The sequence below is a fragment of the Talpa occidentalis genome, unplaced genomic scaffold (assembly GCF_014898055.3).
Source record: "Talpa occidentalis isolate TD23 unplaced genomic scaffold, MPIMG_talOcc4v2.1 talOcc4.3, whole genome shotgun sequence".
Taxonomy (NCBI): domain Eukaryota; kingdom Metazoa; phylum Chordata; class Mammalia; order Eulipotyphla; family Talpidae; genus Talpa; species Talpa occidentalis.
The window spans coordinates 107,442,691-107,468,752 of NW_023603184.1; the positions used below are offsets into that span (position 1 = coordinate 107,442,691).

Below are 26,062 nucleotides of genomic sequence, written 5' to 3' on the forward strand. Positions count from 1 at the left end.
AGGTGCAGGAGGTGAGAGGATTCACCAGAGACAGAGTGGGGAGCAGAACAGGCAGAGTGACTGAAATACACTGCTGAGGGGAGCAGTGGGCGAGTCAGGAGAGGTCTGCTCGCCATGTGGGTTGCTCCCTGGCCAGCGGGGATCAAACTCGTGCTGCAGAGGCTGTGGACGCCTTCATAGGTTACGTCTTATCCCCCTTGTGCCACCAGGGAGGCCCTGTTAACCTTTTTCTATTTGCAGTCTGGCATCACATGGAAATAAAACTCTGTTCTTCCCTCACTGAGTAATGAACCTGAGGACCTAAACCTAACAAACAATGATCAAAACACCATCCTTACTTTCACTGTGTCCTTGCTTTTTGTTATATATGCACACAAACCCACACATGTACACATACACACATTCTTCAAATGCATCAAGTTTTTAATGTTTCACAGTAAACAAGTAGATGATTGTTTTCTTTTTATGCATGGGGCTGAAATAACTAATATGATACCAGAAGCACTTACCATGGTCTCCTTGTCATCTTTGATATTTGCAGTTATTATTTTCAGAGCCATTTTACATGTGCTAGTTGACATCTCAGGCTCAGTGAGTTTGGTCTTCACAATTTAGACACATCCCTTTCAGTTACACGAAGACGCCTTCTTTCCTGAAGTAGTGATCCCCAGATTGGGAGGTTGTGCCGTCAGTTCTTGGGGACCTTTTGCAAGCTTTGTATCCCTACTCAAGCTCTTATTCCCCCTGGGCCTCAGGCATGGTGGTGGTGATGGTGTAGATATTGTAATTTAGGAAATGTTTCCCAAGTGTTCTGATAACCTAGCCTTTGCATGCATGGACTGTCTCTCGTGGTAGCAGAAATCAAGGCACAATCATTTCATGTAAACCTTGTTATGTGAGGAGTTTTCTGTTGTTTACTGTGCTATTTTTAAACATTGTTTATTGCATTATTTAAAATTACAATTTAGAGAAGAGCTTGCAAACAGGTAGCCCACAGGCCATACTTTCGCCTAATTTTTTATTTATTTTTTTTTTTTTTGTTAATTGCTAACGGACAATCTGAAAATGTCACATACAAGAATAGGTACCTGAAATGTTTTGGAAAATTAAAAGTCTAGTGTTGTTATGATTTCATGGATTGACGTTTGCTAGGCTTTATCATTTCCTAAGTATTTAACCCAACAAATCTTAACAAATCTAAGCTTCCTGGCACCTATAGACTTTTGAGGTCAAGATACCTGCTTTAACCCTCAATTTTTTCCATCTCTTCTACATGAAGTCATCTCCATATTATTTACACATAATACTCTGCTAGCCCTTACTCTCTTTTCGACTATATTATTTCATACAAAATGTGCTTTGAGAATGACTGCTTTTGAAGTTAAGCTGATATTTGCCAGGCTTGCCTATGAAAAAGGGAGACTTTTCCAGAATCCCCTGGTCCATTGTTCTTAGCTTAGAAATCTGACTTGCTTAGTAATAAGGTCTGAATCATTCTTTCCTGATCTTGTGGTTGTCATCTCAGAGTCTGATTATTTCATGACCTGTGTGTTCCGTTGCTGGATTTGACTGTTTTGACCCCAGGGAGGTAAAACTGATTCATTGATTGACACGTAAGACTCTGGAGGTCTTTTACTAACCACTGGACACGACAGCCATTCGGTGAGTAATGTGCTGTGCCTCCTGTGAAGGGCTTTGGACTGAGAAGTCTCACCTTCAGAATCAAATGTGCCTTCCAGCACAGTGGGCTGTAGTTAACCACAAAGCTTCTCTTTTCCCATTTTGATCACTATAGTGATCAAATATATGATGACTGTGTTTCTGGGAACTAATTACAGTAATATCCTTGTTAATTTAATATCAAATCAAACGTGTATGGTAATAAAGATCTTTAACCTGAAAACATTTTAAATCATAGGGCTCTGCATTGTCACCATTAACTAAGTTTAAATTTTAATTATTTTATTGTAGCTTACAGATGGGGTAAATTGACTCAGTCCCCGACAAAGTGGTTCTAATACCAACAACCTGTTTAACTTCAAAGGATAGCGCCTGTTAACTAAACAGATTTCAGGCCTCAGGATATCCATTTTTAATTTTGAAGCACATAAGAAAGCAAGCCAGCTAGATTGGATGTCTATTTTGGGAAGTTTGGTGTCCTTTTGCCTGCGTTACGTTGTTCTAGCTCATGGACTCTCCTTTACGTCAGTATTTCCTAGGATCTCTTGATACTTGACCACTTACAGTGATGAAATGTGCATGAGTCCTAACTATCAGGTTTAGGTTCATTGAAATAAAGCAACTGGAAATTTGTTTCTAACAGTTGCTGAGTTGTGACTCAACTATATGAGAAACAAATTGGAAACTCTCTTTAAAAGGAAAATACAAGTGATCAGTGTCTCATTTTCCTGAAGAAACTGTATTTATTTTTATTGTTCGTTCACCATAGGAATTAATTTGTATGTACATACATTCAGAAATACTTTTAGAAAACTCCTTTGGCTCTTTTTCTTGGAGTTACTGTTATATCGGCTCACATTCTGTTTCTCTCAACTTTCTGAGGAAAGGACAATCAAAACTGAAAAAATAAAAAAAGAGTAAGGAGTGTCTGGAAGCCATTACTGACACGTAAAACTGCTTGAAACGTAGTGGAAAAGGTAAACCCAGTAAATGCTAACCAGTTAGTAAACATAACAATGTTGGATAAGATGTTGAAGAGGAGAAAGAGTATTCAACCCTGACGTGGTGAGAAGGCTGAGTTTGTGCCATATCATCTTTTTTGAGGGACGAGGTTTCTCTCTCAGGTAGTGGAAATGGAGAGACTATCAAGAGAGAACTGGCAATTTGGGAATTGCACTGTTTTACCTGCCCCCTTTCTCCCTTTGCTTGACACTCCTTTTCCTGTTTCTCAGCTTGAAGGGTGTCTCTTCTGTTCAAGAGGCACCTCGTTCTGTAGCACTGAAGAGGCCAGTTGGTGATAGCAGGCCAGCAGCCGGATCTTCTCCCCAGGGAACAGAGTGAGAAGGCCTGGAAATTTCCTTCTCAACTGAAAAAAATGGGAACTAGAGACCAGGAAAGAATCTTTGTCCAGAGATAAAGGCTTTGCTCCACCACGCCTCCCCTGTACATTATCTTCCTCAGTCTGGAAGTGAGGTTTTAGAAAAATGGCTACAACACACCTGCCAGTGTTGGGAAGATTTAGACCAGCTTTGAAAAGTGAATTATATGCTGAGTGCATGTGCAGTGGAAGTGGGAATGAAGTAATTAAGTGAAAAGAAAAGTTGCTGTTAATGTCAAGAGTTTCATATGTGGCTAGCAGGAAAGAGGGAAGCTGTGATTTGTTTTTGAAGACTTTTTGTTTATTTCTATTAAAAAATACCTTTTATTTAGAAAAATTTCAAACTTATGCTAAAAAGAAGACAGTCATGGAGTGAAACACCCATGTGCACCCACCCGGATTCAATGATCCCTTTCCCCTTTTATTCAGAAGCTATTACAAGTAGACCTCATGTCGTATCCACTCCTCTGAGCTTTAGTATGCATCTCTTAAAAAGCACATTTTCCTACAAAGACATGATGCCGTTGTCACACTGAACAATATGTACAATTATTTGATATCATTTACCTCTCATTCCATATGTAAATTTCTCTATCATGTTTCTTATAGTTGTCTTTTTGCAGTTGACTTATTTGCATCGGCTTATAAGTAGTACATACATTTTATTTTGTTACTGAGTCTTTTTAGTCTCTTTTATCTAGAATATTCCCTGTTCATTTGCTTGTTGAAAAAACTAAACCACTTGGGCAGTAGAATGTTCCACACTCTGGGTTTGGCTGTGTATGGTCATTTAACTTATTTTTTATCACTCAAATTACTAGAAACTGGGAGTTAGATGTAGAGGCTTGATTGGAATCAGATTCTACTTTGTTGACAAGAAGTCTTGCTTTCATGGTGCTATGTATTCATGTGGCATCTTCACGGGAGGAACATATGGTCTGACTGCTCTACTTTTGGTGATGCTGAGCTTGACTAGTAGCTTCAGCGAGTTAACATCTTGATGCCTCTATTGTGTCGCTCCCCCCTCTGTGTTTTTTACCTAATGACTTCACTTGTCAATGATCATTGCATGAATACATTATTTCATTAGGGATTGTAAAGATGGTGATTCCTTCCTTTCCACCCCCACATCCTATCATTTCCTCTACATTTTATGATGCTTTTGTAAGGAACTTGCCCTCATCTACTAGTAATTGGTGACCCCGAAATACAATGCACACAGAAAAGGCAGCATATGCACTTAACATGTCCCTTTGAATGACAGTCTCAGAGTTGGTGCTTCAGTTTCTTTTAAAGGTGATAAATAAATAGATGTGCCTTTTGTCATGTGCCTTATGCCACGTCTGCTGTATGTAAAGTGTTCACTCATTCATTCAGGCTTTCATGAATTCATCCAGCAGAATCTATAGAGTAAGTACTCAGTAAGCACCAAGCATTATTCTCAGCCCAGGTATTACAACAAGGAGAGGAGGAAGTAAAAAGGTGAGGTCTATAGGGATAGACAACAAAACAAAAAATAATGTAAATATTAAGTGAGAATAGTGCTGTGAAAGATATTGAAAGAATTTTGTGCAAAAGTGATGGGGGTAAGCCTATTTTGAGGTGACACAGCTGAGAACTGACGAGTGATTTGCTGACTAAATTTTCATGTTTAGGATACTAAATTTGAAAGTCCTAGACAGTTTATTTATATGATAACTACAAATTTGGCATTTGAATGTTGAATATTTCCAAATGTCTAATTTTTTCAACTGGCACTATAAATTGTTAAACTTTAAGATTAAAATCTCTTGTTTTGTCAGCTTATGAAAACTGGAGGGAGTCCTGAAGACAGAGTATATGGGAGTTTTCAGTATTTATATTTGTAACCTTTCTGCAAATCTAAAATTATTCTTAAATAAGACATTTGAAAGAAAAAACTGGTGGATAAATACTAAACTACATTAAATCAAGTACAGTGTTGCTTAGATATGGTAAAGATAAGGAAGCAAGACTTAAACAGACTTAACATGTCCCTTTGAATGACAGCCTCAGAGTTGGTGCTCAGTTTTTTCCAAAGGTGATAGATAAATAGATGTGCCTTTTATCATGTACCTGATGGGGGGCCATGTTGTTTGTTGAGAACTTATTACTGGAAGCACTTGTGTGTTAGATTTTTGCTCCATCACATATTTTTGGACTAGACAAATTTTGTCTTTATTTTAATGTTTCATTTGCAAATTTAATGTTACCTTTGCAAATTTCAGAAACATAAACTTAAAAATAGAGCAAGTTTAAATTTTTCCTTTTTATTTTTAAATGCATGCATTTTCTTCTAAGTACTTGTGACTACTTAGGATGTTACCCTTCAGGGGGATGTTAGCACATCTTATTCACATGAGACTTAACACAACTGGCCTCATAGATAAAAGTTTACTCTGATTAAGACAATCTTCTCTTCCCTTTGTCTTTGTAGTATTTTTCAATTGGTGTGTTTCTAAGCATAAAGAAACTTCTTTCACATGTTAGGACAGAGAGAGAAATCTGAAGTTGGCAAGAAGCCATTACATTGAAGATCTTTGCCTTGTACATGCTTTGTCTAATCTAGTGGAGGTCAACACACCTGCCATGTGAGGCTCTTTGTTACATGTACAGTCTTGATTAGGACTCGCCAACATCTGGTCTCAAGGATGCTTCCTGATCTTTTAGAATTTAGTTCAGAATTTAGTTCAGAGGTCAGAAAATTATAGCCTACTGGGCAAATATGGCTTGTAGCCTGGTTTTGTAAATACAGTTTTATTGGAATGTAGTCAAGCCTATTAGTGTGCCTATTGTCTGTGACTACTTTACTACAATGGCAGTGTTGAGAAGCTGTGACAAGAATGTCTGGCTCCTTGATGTAAACAGTTTATCAACCTCTGATCTAGTCAAAGACAGTGACTGGATTATCTCTTTCCATTTCTGTACCTGAGATATAAAAAAGTTTGCAATAGCAAGAATTAGTAGACAGAGTCCTATCGGAGTTCATGACAGAGCATTTTGCTTAATTTTCTTCTTTATTCATAAATGGAGGTAATGTGTTTGTAATAGAAATAGGTTTCCTTGGCTTTCCAAAGATTTTAGAAATGGTTTTGTAGTATAAAGACCATATATGTAAATGCTAAATGTTTTAGTTACTACTTAAAATTCATAGTATGGATTTTTATTTTCTGTGGAAAAGTCTTAACAATTCCTGTATTTTTAAGGTTTTAGGTTTGTAATGGGGCATGATTTTGTGTCTTACACAGTATCAATATATCAAGTATTTTTGGCACTAAAATCATCTTAAGTGGATTATTTAATCACTCCCTTGTGTTTATGTGTTGATCTTATTTTTGATAAGGCTATGCCACAAAATCCATTTAAACACACAAACCGGATCCTTCATTCCTATTTTCTAGATTTTCATTAAGTTATGCTTTCCCCCCAAAAGCTCTTTATCTTTTGATGGAAAATTAGTATATCTTTCTTATAAGAATTTTTAATAAGATTGTGTTACAGATTAAATCAGTCTCAAAATTGGTGTTCTCAAAACTTGTGTCCTGAACTGTGTATGGAGGAAGTTGATGTTCTCATGGATACACAGAGTGTCCTCAGATCTGTCTCCCCTCACAGTCACATGGAGGAGGAACACGGAAGGAGATGCAGAATAACCTGTGCAGTTTACATTTGAACATATTATTGCATTTGCTTTTCACAACTCCTTAAAGTAGATGTTATTATCCCTGTCATATAGATGAGATACTGAGGCACAGAGAGATTAAATTGCTTGCTATTTCATAGTTAGGGAACTGGCAGACTTGGGATTGGTTTCAGACCAATCCAAGGCAGTCCTTGGAGTTTTTTAGTGTAAAAACCAAAAGCGGGCCTCCCCGGTGGCGCAGCGGTTGAGCGCTGGGTTGCGAAGCTGCCCGCGGCCTCTGCGGCGCCGGTTCGATCCCCGGCTGCTCCCCGGCCACTGGAGGAGGGTCCCACATGGCGCGCAGACCTCTCCTGCCGCCCGCTGCTCCCCTCAGCAGTGTACTTCGGTCCTTCTGCCTGCTCTGCTCCACGCTCTGGCTCTGGTGAATTCTCTCACCCTCCCGTGCTTCTGACTGTACCCAGTGCATGTATAAACAAAACAAACAAACAAACAAATAAATAAATAAAACATGTCTCTAAAAAAAAAAAAAAAACCAAAAGCAAAAACACCACAAGCTATGTGGAATGGTGTACTGGTAATGTTTAAAAATCAACTCTCAAAAACTAAGCCCTGATTTGCGTGGCAAACATACTCCCATGGTGGCAGATTGTAAGTGCCTAAGGAATGCCTCTGAAGGCTGAGCTGGGGAGAGGTGCACAGTTGTTTGCTGGCCTGTACAGGCTGGCTGCAGCTCAGTTTATCAACCTCTGTAAATATTATCTTACTCCAGGTAAGTGCAGACTTAGCGCCTGGCTGTAGATCCTCAGTGATTGTCAGCTGTTCCTTCTTCTGGTAACAATGAGTGAACAATAATTGAAACCAGCCCTCATGCTGAGTGCCTAAGGCAAGAATTATGGACACCCCATAAGTAGGTAAAGGTCTGCATAAACTCTGCTGTTCTGGAGGGGTGACAGTGTTTTAAATCCTACTAAGATTCTTGACCATGAAATATCTGTGATTAAGGAGATAATGACTCGTAAATTAAGTAGGTGGCAGGTGCACTAACTCTGTGCAGCCAGACTAACCTAGCAGCCATCTCTTGAAAGAAATATGCTGCTACCTCCATTCCTATTCCTAGTGTACCAGTTGCCTCCAGGGAGAACAGAACCTAATAATGCCTCGAGCCTCTGGAGTACCATTAGGAACGGGTGGATCTTCTTTTAGGACAACTAAGAGGCTTTCTCTTGGGAGTGTTGAACTTTGTACAGTCTCTCTTCTGCTGACTCCTGAACAGTAGGGAGCCCCATTGTACAAATCATTTTGGTTTGAGGGCATTATCTTTGGGCAAATGTAGTTAAATCAAAGAACTGACATGAAGGTTTTTATCTATAGGCTGCCAGTGAGCATAATCGTCTATACCTAATGGATAGGACAGAGGACCTCAATGTTCATTTGAGTGATTAGCTCCATAAACATTCTGAGTGGTCTTTATGGCCTATGACAAATGATGAAAGTGCCACAGTCTCCACCCTCAAAGAGCACAGAATGAGCACAAGTTGACCTAGTGCAGTGCATGTGCTGTAGTATAGAGGTATAGCGGTACAGAGGTAATGCAGAATGAAGTGTACTGATTCTGTTAGGCAATATTTTATAAGGCAATATTTTATAAAGATGAGTCCTGTGCACAGAATATGTGTATCCCTTGTTTTACTGTGCTTCACTTTAGAGTGCTTCATATATATTGTGTTTTAACAAATTGAAGGTTTGGGGCAACCTTGCCTTGTGCAAGTCTATTAACACCACTTTTTGGCATCGTGTGCTCACTTCATGTCTCTGTGTGACATGTAATTAAGGTATGGACACTTTTTTGGACATAGTCCTGTAGCACACTTAAACTACTCTAGAGTGTAAACATTACTTTCATTTGTGCTGGAAAACCAAAAAATTCATGTGACTCACTTTGTAGCAATATTCACTTTATTGCAATGGAACTGCAGCTGCCATATCACTGAGGTATGCCAGTAGAATAAAATTAATGCCTGGATGTTACAAAAGTCATGATAGCTGGTAATTCAGGAATATTTTTTAATTGTTGTAAAATATACATGGCATAAAACTGACCATTTTAATGATTTTTGAATGTGTGGAGTTTGGCCATTGCCATTAAGTGCATTCACTTGGTTCTGTAACCGTCTCCACTACTATGGTATGAATTTCTATCCTTCCAAAATTCATGAATTAAAATGCTAACCCCAAGGTAATGGTATTAAGATGTGGGGGCTTTGGAGGTGATTGGGTCATGAAGGTGGAGCTCTCATGGATGGAATTAGTACCTTATAAAAGAGACTCCAGAGAGCACCCTTGTCCCTTTCCACCACATGGGGACACAGTAAGAAGATAGTCGTCAAGGGGCCAGTAAGTTGATCCTAGACCTTTGACCTGGTAATGCCAATAACCCTAGACTTCCCAGTTTCCAAAACTGTGAGAAATAAATGTTTGTTGTTTGTTCTACCCCGTCTGTGGCATCTTGTTATAGTAGCTTTCATCTCCAGAACTTTTCATCTTCTGGACTGCATTTTTGTACTTATTAAATACTAACTCCATTTCTCCTTCCTCACAAACCCTGGCAACTACTCTGTTACTTTCTATCTCTAAATTTGACTACTCTAAGTACTTTATATAAGTAGAATCATACAATAGTTGTCTTTTTGTGTCTGGCTTATTTCACTTAGAATAATTCTTCAAGATTCATCCATGTTGTAGCATGTGTCAGAATATTCATCTTCTTTAGGGCTAAATAATACTCCATTGCATGAAATCATCACATTTTGTTTATTCACTCATCCACTGATGGACACTTGGGCTGCTTCCACCATTTGGTTATTGTGAATAATGCTGCTACAAATATAGGTATACAAATATCTTCAAGTCCCTGCTTTCCATTCTTTTAGATACATACCCAGAACTGGAATTGCTAATCTTGTGGTAATTCTATTTTTAATTATTTTGAGGCTCCACCATAGCATTCTCTGTAGCAGTTACATTATTTTACATTCCCAACAGCTATGTACCAGGATTAATTCAAGAATATTTTTAACCTAAGCCAATTTGTCTGCTTTAGCCAACTCTCTAGCATACCTCAGCTCAGTACAAAAAACAGTTGTTTTGACAGGAAATTCCTCTAGAGAACAGGGCATGTGCTGCCACTCCAGTCAGTTGGTGGCTCAGTAAGAGTTTATACACACGTGGATTTATGAATTGTTATTTAAGGTCACAAAGCAGGAGCAAAATGTTTGACATTTCCTGTTGTTGTTGCCAAGCATTCAGCATCTGCTGACAGTATCTATTAGCAGTCACAGGAACCATAGTTCTCAATATTATTTTTTCAGATACACTCAACATTAGCTTTCAGATGTCAGGATCAAACTACTTATCAAAACATATTACCTAAGACCAAGAACAAAGTATTGAGTGAAAAAGTGACTGAAAATCTTAGAAGATTAGCCCTGATAAAATTATTGTGATGGTATCAACAGGTTTTGTCAGCTGTGTTCATGGCATGTACTCCCATCAAAATCACTTGTCCTGTGATCTCATTATACTAAATATATTGTACATCTTTTGTCCTCATAGATTTTTTTTTAACCTGTGCTAGTAACAGTCTGTTCAGAAATACGAACTCCTAAGGATCTACTTTTTTTTGATCTTTTGACAATCTGATGAAAGTTATTGAATATATCCCTAGGAAAATAAAATGCATGTATAGCCACCACTTTTCATATTATTTCTGGGATTTAATGAGTGTGCTAAACCCATGAACCCCAGGTTAAAAGCCTATAAATTTTTATGTATGCCATCAGTAGTGCACAGTCCTCTAAAACACTTGATTTGTTGCTTATTCATTGATTTACTGGTGAATTAGGAAGAAAGAATTTGTCGCCTATGCTTTGATGTCAAATAGATCTGAAAATCAAAGTGAGGAGGGGACTCCGCTTAATAAACATTCTAAGTCCTCCTTTGCTCACCTGAACTCTGGTAACAAAAGAGTGCCTTGGAATGGATGGGAAGTGCTTGGCATTGGGCCTGGCACATGGAAAGAGTCTGCTATCTTTATTGGTGTTTTTTTTCCCTGGCATGACAGAGAAAGCTAGGAAGGAGGTAGCACAGCAGTTCAAGACCTGCTTTGCCCTTTGCCTCTTTCCTTAGTGTTGACTTCTGAAGTGTCTCAGTGAATCCCCAAAATACAACCTTACCCCAAGCTGAGTTCTGATACAGTCATTTACAAAACTAAGGAGGAAGAAAGTATACAAAGAGAAGTCTTCTGATAACTGGTAACTGTTATCAGACACAAGTCCTCTGGTAACTGACCAAAACTCAAATCCCTTCTTCACTCCTTAGGGCCTATGCTCAGTAAACGAATAAGACAAAAATACATTCTGTATCACCCAGTCCTCCAGGGTGAATTTTAAGGGGAGGATTTGATTCCTAACCAAATAAACATGAAGGGAATCCAGAATAACTGGCCAAATAATTGTTTGACATGGATCAGATTTCACACAAATAAAAGTTAAAAAAAATTGAAATATGTATATAAAACATAGGAAAAATTATTCCTCCCAAAAGGAGAGAAAATTGTTATGTGCAAGAGATAGCTAGAGGGTTTATTTGCAGCCTCAACCCTAGCAAAAAACAGTTAGCTTTAGAACACAAGTGCTTTACATGTTCACAAAATGAAAAATCATGTCCTGTTCTCTGGAGGAATTTCCGATCCAAACAACCATTTCTGCATGTGCTACACTGTGTCCTCACTCTTTGAGATCCTGGTTGGCCTCAGCTAGAAAAATGGTATTTTAGTTCTTCTTTATTGCTCTAAAATCCTAAGTGTAAATCTCTAAAGCTCCCTATTAAATCACCAAGATTGAGAACAGGGGGTGGGAGGAGAAATAATTGGGTTGGAGGTGGGCGTGAGAAGGGTCTTATATTACATGGCAAGACTCAAAAGATACCATTTTTCTCTTGATAGTGACATACCGATTGTAGGTACCAGCATGATTTACAGACCTTTAAAGGGAAACAGAAATATAGCTTTAAAAGGGGACTTGCATCTTCAAATTATGGCAAATATAAAAGTCAATTAAAGCCATATAAAAGTCAGTGTCATAAGGAGAGGAAGATTATAAGGAAAAGCAATCAAACATTAAAGGAAACAAAGAACCAAAGTATGGAAAGTATAAAATGACATCGTGGGGATAAGGCGAACTAGTAACTATAACATAAAATGAAAATGGGAAAAACTGCACTAAAATTAGATTTTTTTAAACAACCAGAGGAGCACATAATGCAAAATGATAAAGTTTAAATGTGAAGGAGGATAGATTTCATTTATCACTTGCAAGTCAAACAAAACCATCAAATAAAACAAAATGACAAAAGGAGCAAAGACCATTTTTATAATAATCAAAAGTGAATATGTAATTATTAAAAACTCTTCTGTGATAAGCCTCATTGTTTCAAAATATATTGAATACAACTTAAATGTTTCGATAGAAGAAAGGTTAGGTGTATGGTGGTATATCTGTGAGGTACCCTGGTCTCTAGTAAATAAGATTGCTGTATTGAAGTTTCTCTGTTTACAAGGGAGGGTGTTACCAGTATATAATTTGTTGAAAAAGCATATTGCAGATGGTATAGACATTATTTTCCTAGTTTGGTTAAATAGAACCAAAATGTGAACTGAGGTTATTTCTAGGTGCTGAAATGAAAATAAATTTAAATATTTTCATCTATGCTTACCTTGCAGAGGTGAGTCCTTGATCATGAAGGTGGTTCTTCCAGGGTGACGCTCATCCAGATTTGCTTACCCCTGTGAGGTCCCCAAATGTGGCAAAATCGACTACGTAATTGGTGGTAGTGGTGGGATTACCTTCATGCTCTCCCCTACTAAAAAATAAATATTTTTTATCTGTACTTTTACTTTTTTATCTGTTACTTTTTAAACTTTGCTCTTGGTGAGTTAGTGGTGCTAAAGAATTCACGGTCTCTTCCTCCGGGAGGATTATACTCTCAGGCATCATTCACCTGACCCTGGCCTTGTGACTTGCTTTGCTTAATAAAAAGTGAATGAAAGTGACATGCACCTCCTGTAAGCAACAGCTTGAAGGACTGTCTCCTGGCTTTGCCCTGCCTCTCTTTGTTCCATCGCATGGGGTTTGCTTTCTCATGGTAAAGACATTACAAAATAGTGCTGTGGGTGACCCTGTAAAGGACATCTTAAATAAGTAAGAAACAAACCTTTGTTATGAGCCCTTGAGCCTTGGAAATTGTGTTATCACATCACAACTTAGGCAAAGTAGTCCCTTGTTTCCAATGGTTTTCTGAACAGGATAATTTATGATTCCTATGAAAAGCAAGTTCTCAAAGTCTTTCCTCCCATTTTTTGCTTAGCTTGGTCTCTGGGTTTTAAATCTGAATTTTGTGTCACTCATTGTAAATGCAAATGTTACAGCTCTTACAATTTTTGTGACCCCACTGGTCTGAAGGAAGAAAGATACGGAAAATTAGATGGTTGGCTCTCATATTGCTGTTATTTCCAGTCACTGTATTTTTGTCATTGAGTATTGGAATTATGTTGGTGTTAGCTTTTAAAATCTATGGTCTTTCTGTGGTGTTAGAATTTTGTTTAGGCAATTTCTAAAAATATGCCTTGATAGAGATGAAATAAGTTTCTTTTTAATAACACAGTCATTCTTGCACTCTTAACAATAAAGAATAAGTAGGTGCAACCTGCTAGCAGAGTTTAGACTTACTTTTGTAATGCGTTTTGATTAAATGTTTGATAATTAGGTTGGAGTCATCTTTAAAAGTCATCACGCTCAACCTTAATTTAAAAAATTAATAAAACAATAACCTCAAAAACAATTCTTGGAATAAATTAAAATCTCTTACCTTTTCTTCATTCTTGATATTGTTCAAGATATTCCTAATTATTAGCCAAAATATTGTCCTTTCATCATTTACAAGTTACCCTGAAAATGTCATATTAAATTAAAACAAAAACCAAGGTGTTAGCATTGGTGTTAATGAGAAAGTTGCAGTTGGATGCAGTTTAGGGGGAAAAAAAGTCTAACAGAGGAAATGTTGGCCCTTGAGGTAGCTTGGATTGAATTTATTTCCAAATGGATAACAGTTTAATGAGTTCGGTTGTCTCAACCTCATCCCTTGGGGCCCTCAAGCACTTCACAGAACCTCCATATTTTTGGCTCAAGTGTCAGTATATACTTGTAAAACATCTTAGCAGAAAGCAAATTACTTCATCAGGGATCTGAGCAGTGTCTTTCTGTTTGCTGGCATCAGAGCTTGGCATGGGAAATTTTACTCACACTTATTATAATGACTACCGTCTTTAAACAAAAGGATTAGATGATCATCTATCAAGTGTTGGCTTCTTACTTCCTTTTGCCAATACTAAATGAAACCTCATCTTGAGCCAACAGTGGAGCTATACAGCTTTTTACACTTCTCTGAACCCAAAGACTTACGTTAGTTTCACGAGAAAACCTTCCAGTTTGGGGGCTTAAGTAACTTCCTTTTTTTTTTTTTTAATGCCAACAATATCAAAACTTTTTTCTTTTATTAATTTTTTAATGTTTTTACATTGTTCATTTTTGCACAGTATTTGATTTCTCCCCTCAGGTGTAGTCCCCCTAAAAAACCCACCACCACATCACCCGTGAAGCATCACCATAGTCCCTTGTGCTCTTCCCTCCCTGTTTTGATCCCTTTTCCTCCCCATCTCCTGCTTTAAGCCTCAGATCTATAGAGTAACTTTTATTTTTCCTGTGGTGACAGGAAAAGCAGGGTTACCAATTCTCAAGTCTCAGGAATCAAGTTTTCCCAGTTTATAGTTATTTGCCTTTTAATTGTTAGATGGTTTTCTCATATATTCTCTATAGCCAGGTGACCATTAAAATCTTGATTAATACCTTCAGGATCACAAAATACATCTACGTAATCTAAAGCATAAAACTACATGTAAGGGGCCTCCCTTGGTGGTGCAGCGATTGAGCTCTGGGTTGCGAAGCTGCCCGCAACCTCTGCAGCACCGGTTCGATCCCCGGCTGCTCCCCGGCCACCACAAGAGGGTCCCACATGGCGCGCAGACCTCTCCTACAGCCCGCTGCTCCCCTCAGCAAGTGTACTTTGGTCCTTCTGCCTGCTCTGCTCCCTGCTCCCTGCTGTGGCTCTAATGAATTCTCTCACCCTCCCGCGCTTCTGACTGTACCCAGTGCTTGTATGAATAAATAAATTTTTTTTAAAAAAAGGTAACCTATTAGGAAAAAAAAACAAAACTACATGTAAGTTGTAGAACAATTATTGGCATTTGCAGAGTTTCTGAGATCTAAATGTATGTCATCTCATCCAGTTGCATTAGCAAAATTGTGTGACCTGAGCTCTCGTTATAATCCAGAGGACAGGGGAAATTAATTTTTAGCAACAGAAACTGATGTATTTTGGTATGAGGTTCCAGAACATAGCATTGTCATCTGCTTTAAAACATAGACAATGTGAGGGGACAATATGACTTTAGCATTTGGTTTCTTCCTGTTCTCCTTGTAAGACTTCTGTCTTTCATATTAACACTTATCCACCATCTTAAAAACAAGAGGAAGACGTAATGTGTCAGGATGCTTCCCATGACTAACATCATAGTACTTCTCCCAAATGAGGTTTTAATTGTGCTCTAAGTACTTACATAAAATTTTTGTTTTGCTTTGGGACACCCTCAATATTCTGCCTACTCTTTTCCAGTCAGATTTGATTCCTGAAATGGACTGAAGCTGAAAAATCATCTACTTTGTCTATGAATTTGAGACACAACTGGGATGATCTCAAGTGCATACCACTAGACTCTCACTGCAGATATGAGTTCAGACGAGAAGGGCATATCCCCTGCCCATAAGACGGCCACGCCAACCCATAGAAGTGCCTCCTCTTCAACATCCTCCCAGAGGGACAGCCGCCAGGTAAGAGGACAAAATGCTTGTTTTCCTTTCATGCAAATAGATTACCATTAACCACGATGGGATTGTGAACTATGTGAACTAATTCTGAAACTTTGTTGTGAAGTTTTTAATTCCATAGATTAACTATTTTCTGTAGATCCGCCTTGCTTTTCTGTGATTTAGGGTCCTTTTTAGTTTTGGACCACAGGAAGAGCGTCTGGGGGCAGTGTTCTCCCTGAAGTCTTCTCCCTGTCTGCTGCTGGAGGCGGGAGCCAGCTTCAGGAACTTGAATATTCTGCTTTCTTCTTTCTTCCTTCATGGAGCTGGGAAAGGATCTGAACCTGCAAAGGTCTTCTTCCTGTAAGCCTTTCACTAGTCTGCCAAGCACTAACTTCATTTTCTTTCTTTTTTCTTTCAAGCACAAACCTTGGTTTGTTGTTTCATGGAATCTGGAAGCAGTCATCTTTGGGAGTTAGGATACAAGTAAAATTGTAGTATCATAGAATTAAGGGCAGTGAGAACTCAGTGTTTAAAGTCAATAAAGTAAGTTATTGTTCCTTGATTGTTCATCAAGTCAATTTGGTAAATTATGTGTCTGTTTTTGTCTGGAATTGCTTTAGTTCTACTGCCAGGGTGGTGTGGCGATTATAATCCTATCAGTGATCTTCATGTCAAAACAGGTGGTGGTTTTTGCTCAGTACAGGTTGGAATGTTACTTATTTGCCATTAAAATATTAGCTTGTGATATGATTTTTATTGTGTAATTGGAAAGTCACAATAAGCAGTTGCTTTTTATAAACACTTACCTTTGGGAATCATTCAACTGGTCATCATTGGTGTTCCACTCATCTTCTCACATAGTACATGCTCAAACTTGTATCCCTAGTTTCTAGATGTATAGGCATCCATTATTTGATGGTCTATAGTAGTAGGGACTTAGATCTGAAGAACACCAGTTCCAGATGTGAATCCATTCTTTGTGTGTATGTGTGTGAATCCATTCTTCTAGACAGTGGGAAGGTATTGCTGGGGTGTTCTTAGAGAAACCATAGCTACAAATCCTCCCAACACTCTCTCCCCAATTTTGAGCAAGGGATTCCAGAGCAAACTATAAAAATCAAGGTTTCCTTATGGATGCATATCTTTCACAGATTCAGGGGCAGCTCTTTCTACCGTGGGTCTTCCAGAAGAACACACCTTATTTCTGTTCATTGGAAGCATTTACACCACTGACTAAATCTTTGTTTATACACACATTTATTGCATTTACACTAATTAACAAATTTATTACATTTACATATAATTTATTGCATGCATTTGTAGAGTCAAAGAAAATAAGAGTATTATGAATGAAAATGCATTTATGTTAAATCACTACAGCATGTAGAGAGGCTTTCTAAATTTGCAAATTTAGTCTACCCTTCACCTGCCCCTCTGTGCTTTCTTGTTATGGCTTCTGCATTTTCCACTTGCCCCGGGCATTTAAACTGAGAGACATTTTAAGCAGTTGGGCCCTCCTGGCTGCTGAGGGAAGGAAGGGATTGACCCTGCTCACCCTGGAGAATTGTGGCTAATGGAAAAGACTGATGAAGGCTGTGGAAACATCTGTCACGCGTTGTTAATCTGCCTGTTGCACCTGAGCTCCAGGGCTAGCTTGCAAAACAACAGGGGAAAACCTAGACCCTGGTCTGCCAAAGGGAGTTTGAAGGTGGAATGTGTGAGTCCTGGCTGGCATGTGAATGGAAAGTTTTATAGTGGGAATAGAGTAGCATGTCCTTAAATTAATAATAAATTCTACACAATTTCTCTCTTGGCAATGTTCAGATGGTTGTTATTCTTTAAGGTGAGAGTTTACAGTCATGCCTATTTATCTTGGCATGTAGAAATGTTCCTGAATACTTTCTCCTCTGGTTCCTTCCTGCCTCGTGTTTCGTGTCTGTTCACTTCCCTCAAGGGAGAAAAGAATAAAGAACAAATTGCAGTTCTGTTTTTTCTTAACTTTTCCATCACTCTATAAACCAAAACTGTTCTGGAAATCAGAACTGTTGAGTGATCCTGTGATATGATCCTGTGATATGATATGATATGATCTGGTGTTTTTCTTTATTTGCATTTTTTTTTGTAATGACTGTTTAAATAAATTTATTTTCATTGACTATTACCATTCTCCTGGTTTGAATAACATGGTGCAAGCCTTAAGTATTCATCTCTTAAATTGACCACATAGGAAAAGGATCTAGCCCATAGCTGAGAATGTGGCAGCTATTTTTTTGTGGGACCCTCGCCGGCGGCTAGGGAATAAACCGGCACTGCGGAGGCTGCGGGCAGCCTCGCAGCCCAGCGCTCAACTGCTGCGCCACCAGGGGAGGCCCCCATCCAAAGTTTTATTCCCAAATCACAACTAAGTGAGCATTTCTACTTATGGGTACCACATTCACCTTAAAACAATATGGATAAACTAGTTTATGGATAAAACAATATGGATAAACAGTCGATATCATCATTCTCTCATGGACTCAAGGTCAAAGCCATGCCCTGCTCTGTTGCCTTTCTCACATTCAATAGGTTAACAAGCCCTATTGATTATTTCTTCCTACATGATATTTCTATTGCTGCTGCCCATTCCTCAGCCCAGATTCTCATCACCTCAATCCAGGTTCCTGAAAGTGCTCTTGCCTCGCCACTGCCCTAATGCCTCACAAAATCCAATTTCCTATGTCCTGATCTCCTCGCCTGTACTGTGAACTCCTCTAACCAGACTATGCACTCTAATTCTTCAGAGACAAACTTGGCACCTGAAATATTTTAATGCAACCTGCAACAATATTAGTCTTGTCTTTTTATTACAGTTTTTCCCATTACAGATTTATTTGTCTTCTCCCTTCTTCCTTCCTCATAGATAAGTAAAACAAAGGACATCTGCCAAGTACATAGTAGTAATTGAATGTCCTTCTTGTCACTAAATTATGTAGCCCAACAGGTAAAGGAGGTGAGGGGTTGGGAAATGAAGTGATTCAGTGCCCCTGTGATTTCACTAAGTGTTTTCTTCATCAATAAGAGGGTCAAGACTCCACTTAGTATTTAACAAGTTGGGAGACTTTAGTAATTGCTTCATTTACATTTTGTTCAGGTAGGTCTGATATTAGATGTTAGAACATCTAACAAAATTGGCCGTGTGTGTGTGTGTGAGAGATGTATGTACAACTCATAAATTGCAAGAAATATATGCCTTAAAATCTTCAAAGTGGAAATAAAGGGGTTGATTAAACATCAAGGACTTGTGCATAAATCATCATTCTCCCAAGTATGCACCAAGGAATGCTTGTCTCTTGAGCTGTTGCATGAAAAGGGAGTTCTACTATCAAATAAGTTAGAGAAATGCTAAACACAATTTTCTTTTTGCAGTGTAAAAATTAATAAGTTAAAGGCACTGATATGTCCTGAACTTAGAACTTTAACTTCTAAAATTTGGTAGGTTATAGGACTTTTTTATTTCTTAAGATTTGGTTGTTGAAAATCCACATTGTTCTTTCTTTTAGAAATTGGACCATCTGGGGAAAAATTCCAAATAGCAACATTGGACTGAGGCTTGAAAGTGACTTTCCTTTCAGATGGGGCATTTGTGTTCTTATCAGCCTTAGTCCCTACTTCTCCTTACTGTGTCTCAATACTTTTGCCCCCTGAAAGTATTTGAACGTATGTACCCTGACCCCAGATATCAGTAGGTCAATTATTATATAATATATATGTGATCAAAGGTGATATTCACTTAGATATTAAGAAGGCATCTTAACTTGTCCAAACTAGACTCTTAATTTCCTTTTCAAATTTATTCATTATCCCTCCTCATCCTTTCGTTAGTCGAAAACCTGAGCATCATCCTTGGCTCCTCTTTTTTTCTCACTCCCTGCTTCCAAACCCACAGCGAATCTGTTTTTTCCTGCCTTCAGAATGTACCTGGAATCTGCTCATTGCCTCCTGCTCTCCAACCTGGTCTGACCCACCATCATTTTTCACCCTAACTGTGGCCACAGACTTCTCATTGGTCTTCCCGTTCTAGCCTTGCCTGACACACAGGTCATCTTTTACAGAGTACTCAAAGTCATTCCTTCAAAACCTAAGTTAAAAATCTGTCCTCTGCTCCCAGTAGTTTCCAATTTCTCTACAAATAATATTTGACTGGCTACCGTAGTCCACCAGGTCATTCACAATCTGGTTCTGCCTGGCCCAGTGTCCCCCCTGTTATCACCTCCTCTTCACTGAGTTCTTTGGAGCATTTTCCTCAGATGTACCAGACCTGCTTCCACTGAAGGACCTTGCCCTTTTGACCTCCTCCACCTAGCCTGCCCTTTTGGCCTCCTCCACCTAGCCTGCCCTTGTGGCCTCCTCAACCTAGCCTGCTTTTCCTCCAGGCACCTCCAGGTGTGCTCACATACTCGACTCATCCTCTCCATGCACCCACTTGGGTGCACTTCTCTGCCCTCCCCTGCAGATCCTCATCACTCACTAACCACCAACCTGGTTTCACTTGTCTTCAAAACAAATTAACCCCCACCCGACATGTTACATATCTATGTTTATCTCTCTATCCTCTTCCTCTATTCCCTACCACTGAAATGTAACCTCTCCATAGGTGGGGGGTTTTATTTTCTTCTATAATGTATCTCTAGCCCATCTTATAGTACCTCACATATGGTGTGGCTCAGAATCTTTTTGAATGAATAAATGGATGAAGAGGTTGGCACCAAGAGGAAGATTGTGAGGCCTTGATAGCCATGAAGGAACAATTTTGAGTTTGGGAGGTGACAACAAGGAGTGAAAGTGATATGTTGGAAGCTCTGAGTATCCCAGGAAGACTCTCTACTTGAGCGTAGAAGAGGAGTTGTCCAAAGGGGGCATTGGGGAGCCAGGAGAATAAGACCCTCTGCTTGCTACTTACAGTTATTATATGGTACAAGAAATGGCTTGAGGTAGGAAGGAAATTATAGCAGAAAAAAGTAAAGTGGTGGTGGCATTCAACATAGATGTTCAAAATATTGGTGGGAGAAGGGCCTCCCCTGGTGGCACAGCAGTTGAGTGCTGGGCTGCGAGGCTGCCTGCAGCCTCTGCAGTGCCGGTTCGTTCCCCAGCCGCTGGCGAGAGTCCCACAAAATATTGGTGGCAGAAGAAGGTAACTCTATATTAAAACAGAGGTTATTGATTTCTCATCTCTCTTAATATTTATTTTATATGAATTATGTAATAGGCTTACTAAGTTGGAGACCAATTGACTGATTTTTGTTTGTTTGTTTTGACAATTACTCTTACCTTTGTGTATTTTAGAGAATTTTTAATAATATACAAGATTGAGACTATCTTGTAGACACGGTTTCGGTAGTTCTGGGATCGGATCCAGGCATCTGCATTTTTAAAAGTATGGCCCCTGTTTGGAACTTTTGATTATTTTTATCAAAATATTACAAAGTCATGTAAGAAAATCAGACAATATTACTCTAAGAAATTAAGATTTGGAATGTGTAATTACCAGGTGACAGTGTCTATTATTAGACATTGCAAATGCTTAAATGAATCATCTTCTTTGTTTAATGAAAAGTCAAAAGAGAAAATATCAGCCATTCCTTAGAATGATTTCAAGTTTGCTGAAGCTCAGAGATCATAAAGAAATTTTGGGGGAAAAATTATTTCATAGATAAGTCATGAGAAGCTGGTCGTGAATCTTCTTGCCAGTTTTTATAAAATATATATTCATTCCTAGTAAACTGTCTTTTTAAAATGTGAAAAAAATAAATATCTATTAAATCTAATGGTTATCTGATGCAACATTTCAATTATATGGACAGCTAAAAATTTTTCCTGTATATCATCTATAGCAATACCTTTCAAAACCAGCTCTGACCCACGCAGTTGCTGCCACTGATGGCATGTGAAGTCTGTCCCAGCAGGGTTTCTGTGGAACTGCCTGTTAACCAGAGGTTGGTGACATAACCAGCCATTTATGGTAGTAGCAGCATTTGCTATACCTACTATTTCATTGTAAGTGAAGAAGGTGCCTAGAAAACCAGAAAGGAAAAGTGTTTCTCATCAATGTTTGTACTTTATGTATACTTCATAGTATGTCTATACTATACCTTTTTTTCTTTTGCTTTTGTCATATTTTCTTTTTGTTATTTTTATATACCATACTATTTTTAGACAGGGTGTTTATAAAAATTTTTCTTTTGGGGGCAAACAGACTGATAATACACATGAACTGAAGTGGAATATGTCTTTTCCAATTGAACTTTGATCTTCTTCAAATAGTTTTGCTAAATGACATTACCAAGTCATTGCTTTGTAATGAAGAGTCTCTGTCTTCTCAATATGAAATCTATTTTCATCTTTTAAGTTGTGAACAATAGACTATTACCTCAACTAGTAAGCTTTTAATTTTTATAGAAAAAAATTCAAACATTACTGACTTAATACCTAACCTCCAATTTAAATCATAGTCAGTCTTATCTGTAAAGGAGAATATATAACTTGAAATCTGCCAGCATGTCAATAGAAAATTCTTAGTTCTATGTAAAATTCCATGGATCCAGGGATTTTCAGGATGATCATGGAACCCAAGTCTCAATTCAGGGAAGAATACTAACCTGAGCTGAAAATCTTCAGTGTCTTCACAGGACCGATGCTAGTGAATAAAGCCCTTGGTGCTTGGTGCTAGGCATTATTTATTTATTTATTTATTTATTTATTTATTGAAGATTTATTTATTTATTTATACAAGAACCAGGGTACAGGCGAAAGGCGCGGGAGGGTGAGAGGATTCACCAGAGACAGCGGGGAACAGAACAGGCAGACTGACAAAATACACTGCTGAGGGGAGCAGCGGGCACAACAGGAGAGGTCTGCTGCACCACCTGGGACCCTCACTGGCTAGCTGGGATCAAACCAGCACTGCAGAGGCTGCGGACAGCTTCACAGCACAGCACTCAACCGCCTGCGCCACCAGGGGAGGCCCGGTGCTTGGTATTATTTAAATTCTCCAGTTGCTTCCATTTTAGCCTTTTGGGGATTCCACCCATCTATGGAATCTAACTTGTAGGATATTATTTCCCCAATGTAATGGGCAAATAATACTTGCTTGCAAAAACTAATACTGTGACTATTTTTTTGTGATTTGGATGCATTTTGTAAACTGGATGCTCTAAATGTCAGGCAAAGTTTGTAATAAACGAATAGAACAACAACAGCAAGAGCTCATATTTCATCACTTCTCACTGTGAGAGGTTGGAACTATCATCACCTTTTCAGAGAACTAAACTCTGGCAGGAAGTGGTAAAATATCTTGACCACAGCTAGTGAGTGGCTAAGATAGGGTTTACTCCCTGGAAACCTGATTCTGGAGCCTTTGTTTTGGCTGCTTCACTGTTTTGTTGTAAGACTTGAGGGTCCAGGGAAGGACCTTCTGACCACTTCTAAATGAACTTTGTAAGGCAGCATGTATCAATTGAGTTTGAGCTATGTGTTTCCTTCTCATTTTTTCCCTCAGTAATAATAGTGATGTTCCTTTCCATCCTCGCTAGCCTGGGAAACCATGGACCAAGCAGTACATCAGCCAAGATAGTCATGGTTATTATCATGGAGAACTGGTATCACTGGTATCAAAGGTGAATTTTTTACATCCTTTGTGCCTTTTTTTTTAAATTTTCACTATATGTTTTGCCTTTGGAATAAGAATTTTTGATCATTTCTTTATTAAAAACTGCGATTAGCCTTTTCCCCATGGATTTCTTGCTGTCCCCACCATTTGGAGATCATTGTTGCTGTGTTTGCTGTTTACAGTACATGTTTAGTGCATGTCAAATGTGCTGCAGTGACATCATGGGAAAGAAATTTGCCACCTGGCACTCAGACACTTGTTATCCACAAGTGATTCCAAACTCTACATTACTCGGGAAAGAATCTGTTCTCTGCCTTCCCTGGTATGTTTACCAGAATGCTTCTGTTCTCTAGGCTTGCTTTATCAGTTTCTCACTTAAGAAGAAGCTATCTTAATTCCCTGAGCTGGCTGGTGTGAGATAACATTTCTGTAGCAGCAAATTTATCTGTTAGACCCAAGACTAATACTGCCCATGCGGTTCTGAAGCATAACACCAAATGGAGAGCCACAGTGTAATCTGGTAATGAACCCCAAGAGGATCTCATTCAATAGGTTATTGAGAAGGCCTGGGAATCTGTGGTTTCCAGAAGCTTCCCAGGAGACTGTTATTCACCAAGGTTTAGTTATCGTCACTCTCACAGAATATACTTTTAGGTGTTTCATTAAGACTGTGAAAACATCATCTTGAAGGACCGTAAAATCTACAAAACTGCTTTATTTGATTTTCACCTTGGACCAATAAAAACTTTTACATCCCTTTGGCTAGCACCCCTTATAACTCTCCAAGGCTATAAGCAGAATACTGTGACAAAGATACAGGGAAGTCTTGTGTAGATTGTATACTTTAAAGAGCCATATTTCTTGACCTAAATCCTTATTAAGAGCTGACTTTGTAATAATAGTAATAATAATAACCAATGTTGGTGAGGTTTCCAGAAAATGGGCACTCTCATGTACTGCTGGTAAGCTAGTAAATTAATTCCCATTTTCTGGAGGGAAATTTTTCATTTGTGTCTAAAGTCTCTTAAGAAATCATGCCATTTTCTTTCTGGCTTATTTCGCTGAGCATGATCCCTTCCAGCTCCATCCATGTTGCAGCAAATTGCATGAGTTTATCTTTTTTGATAGCTGAGTAATATTCCATTGTATATGTACCACATCTTCTTGATCCAGTCACCTATTTTTGGGCATTTGGGTTGTTTCCAGATGGTCTCAATCATAGCAGGAATTTAGAAAACCTAAATAAGGGACCAGGAAAAAGACTAATTATAATAAAGTAAAAATTAAAATCAACAAGCAGTTATGATCCAGAGACACTACAGGGAGGGGAGGAGGGAGTAGGATCAAAACAAGAGGGCATGGGAATTGTATGGAGACTATAACCAAGATGAAAATACATACATTGTGCAAAAATGAAAAATGATGTAAAAATATATAAAATTTAAAAATGCTCAAAAAATAAAAATTAAAAAAAAAATCATGCCATAAGACCAGGTAACTCAGCTTCTAGGAATGTGTGCTAAGGAAATAACTAAAGATACATGTACAGATTTCTGTGCCATATGATGGAATATTACATAGCTGCTAAAATGTTTTTGAAGAACATTTAATGCTGTGGGGAAATTACATATTGTAAATTGAAAAGAACTGCTATTAAATTAAAAATATGGCATAATTAGAATTTTGTTTTTAAGAATTGAATGTTCTATATGTGCATTTTTAAAAGATGCAAGCAAGGATACCAAGATCTTGAAAGAGTTCATTGCTTATTGTGGGCACTTTTAATCTCTTCTCTGTCCCCCTCCAAATTTCTACAATAAATATGTATTGTTGTATAGTTAAAAAAAATTTTAAAGTGTATTGTGTTTGTAGCTTTAAAAGAGTATTTGTAATACAGCAAATATGATATATCACCTATTTTAATTTAAAATTGTAAGTCCTGACTCCATAGGTATAAGATTTAAAATTAAATATAAAGGATATGCCACATGGGAAACTTGGAGGAGAAAGATGTTTTAACCTACCTCTGAGTCACTGAGGCATTTTCTGGGTCACTGTTTGTCTTCTTAGCCACCTGTATTTATCTCAGGGTAACTTAAGCATGTTTGCCAAACAGTGAGAACTTACTGTATATCTTAGAGCAAATATTTATTCATTTTTTCACTTACCAAATGTTTGAGTACATACAGGCAAATAGTAGACATACCCACTCTGATTTTGTAGGAGATCCAAAGCACTCTGCATACATACATACAGATATTCATACATACAGAAATGTTAAATATATGTGATTTTCTTTGCTTGTATCGTTACCAAAGTCACGTGTGATTATCCAACTGAAAACCTTTGTTCAGGGTCATTGTAAGGGACTTGTAGAAAATTACAAATTAACTTGACTTCAGTATTCTTTTCAAGTCACACAGAATTGTTCTGCCTTAAATTAACTCTACACATTCCAGAGCTGTTGCTCTTGAACTGGCTAAGAATTTGTCCCTGTTAATAGCCATTCTTTAATAATTGTCATGAAGCATGCTCACAGTTGCTGGGTTTCCCCAGGATTTAGTTATGTGTCTGTGAGTGTTGAGTGTACAGGTGAGAAGCAGCCAGTAAGATCTGGTTCTCATTATATTGAAGGGTGACCATTGGATTTAAAGAACTGTTGATTTATGTGGTTTTTACCACTTTCTGGCTGAGATCACAGAAATATTGTGGGCTCT

The 26,062-nt window shown here is 38.2% G+C and overlaps 1 protein-coding gene and 1 pseudogene across 10 annotated transcripts in view; both read left to right on the plus strand.

Annotated features, from left to right (window-relative positions):
- OSBPL6 (oxysterol binding protein like 6) overlaps window positions 1–26,062 on the plus strand; it is a 192,927-nt gene that overhangs the window by 91,712 nt on the left and 75,153 nt on the right. For 9 of the 10 annotated variants that reach the window (XM_037523617.2, XM_037523618.2, XM_054699881.1 and 6 more), the window contains one exon: window positions 15,507–15,721. In XM_037523617.2, coding sequence (XP_037379514.1) covers window positions 15,620–15,721 — 102 coding nt within the window. In that variant the 5' untranslated portion in view covers window positions 15,507–15,619. The remainder of the gene's footprint in view (window positions 1–15,506; window positions 15,722–26,062) is intronic. The other variant, XM_037523620.2, reaches the window with a different exon arrangement.
- Window positions 12,484–12,638, plus strand: LOC119256475 (U1 spliceosomal RNA; annotated as a pseudogene).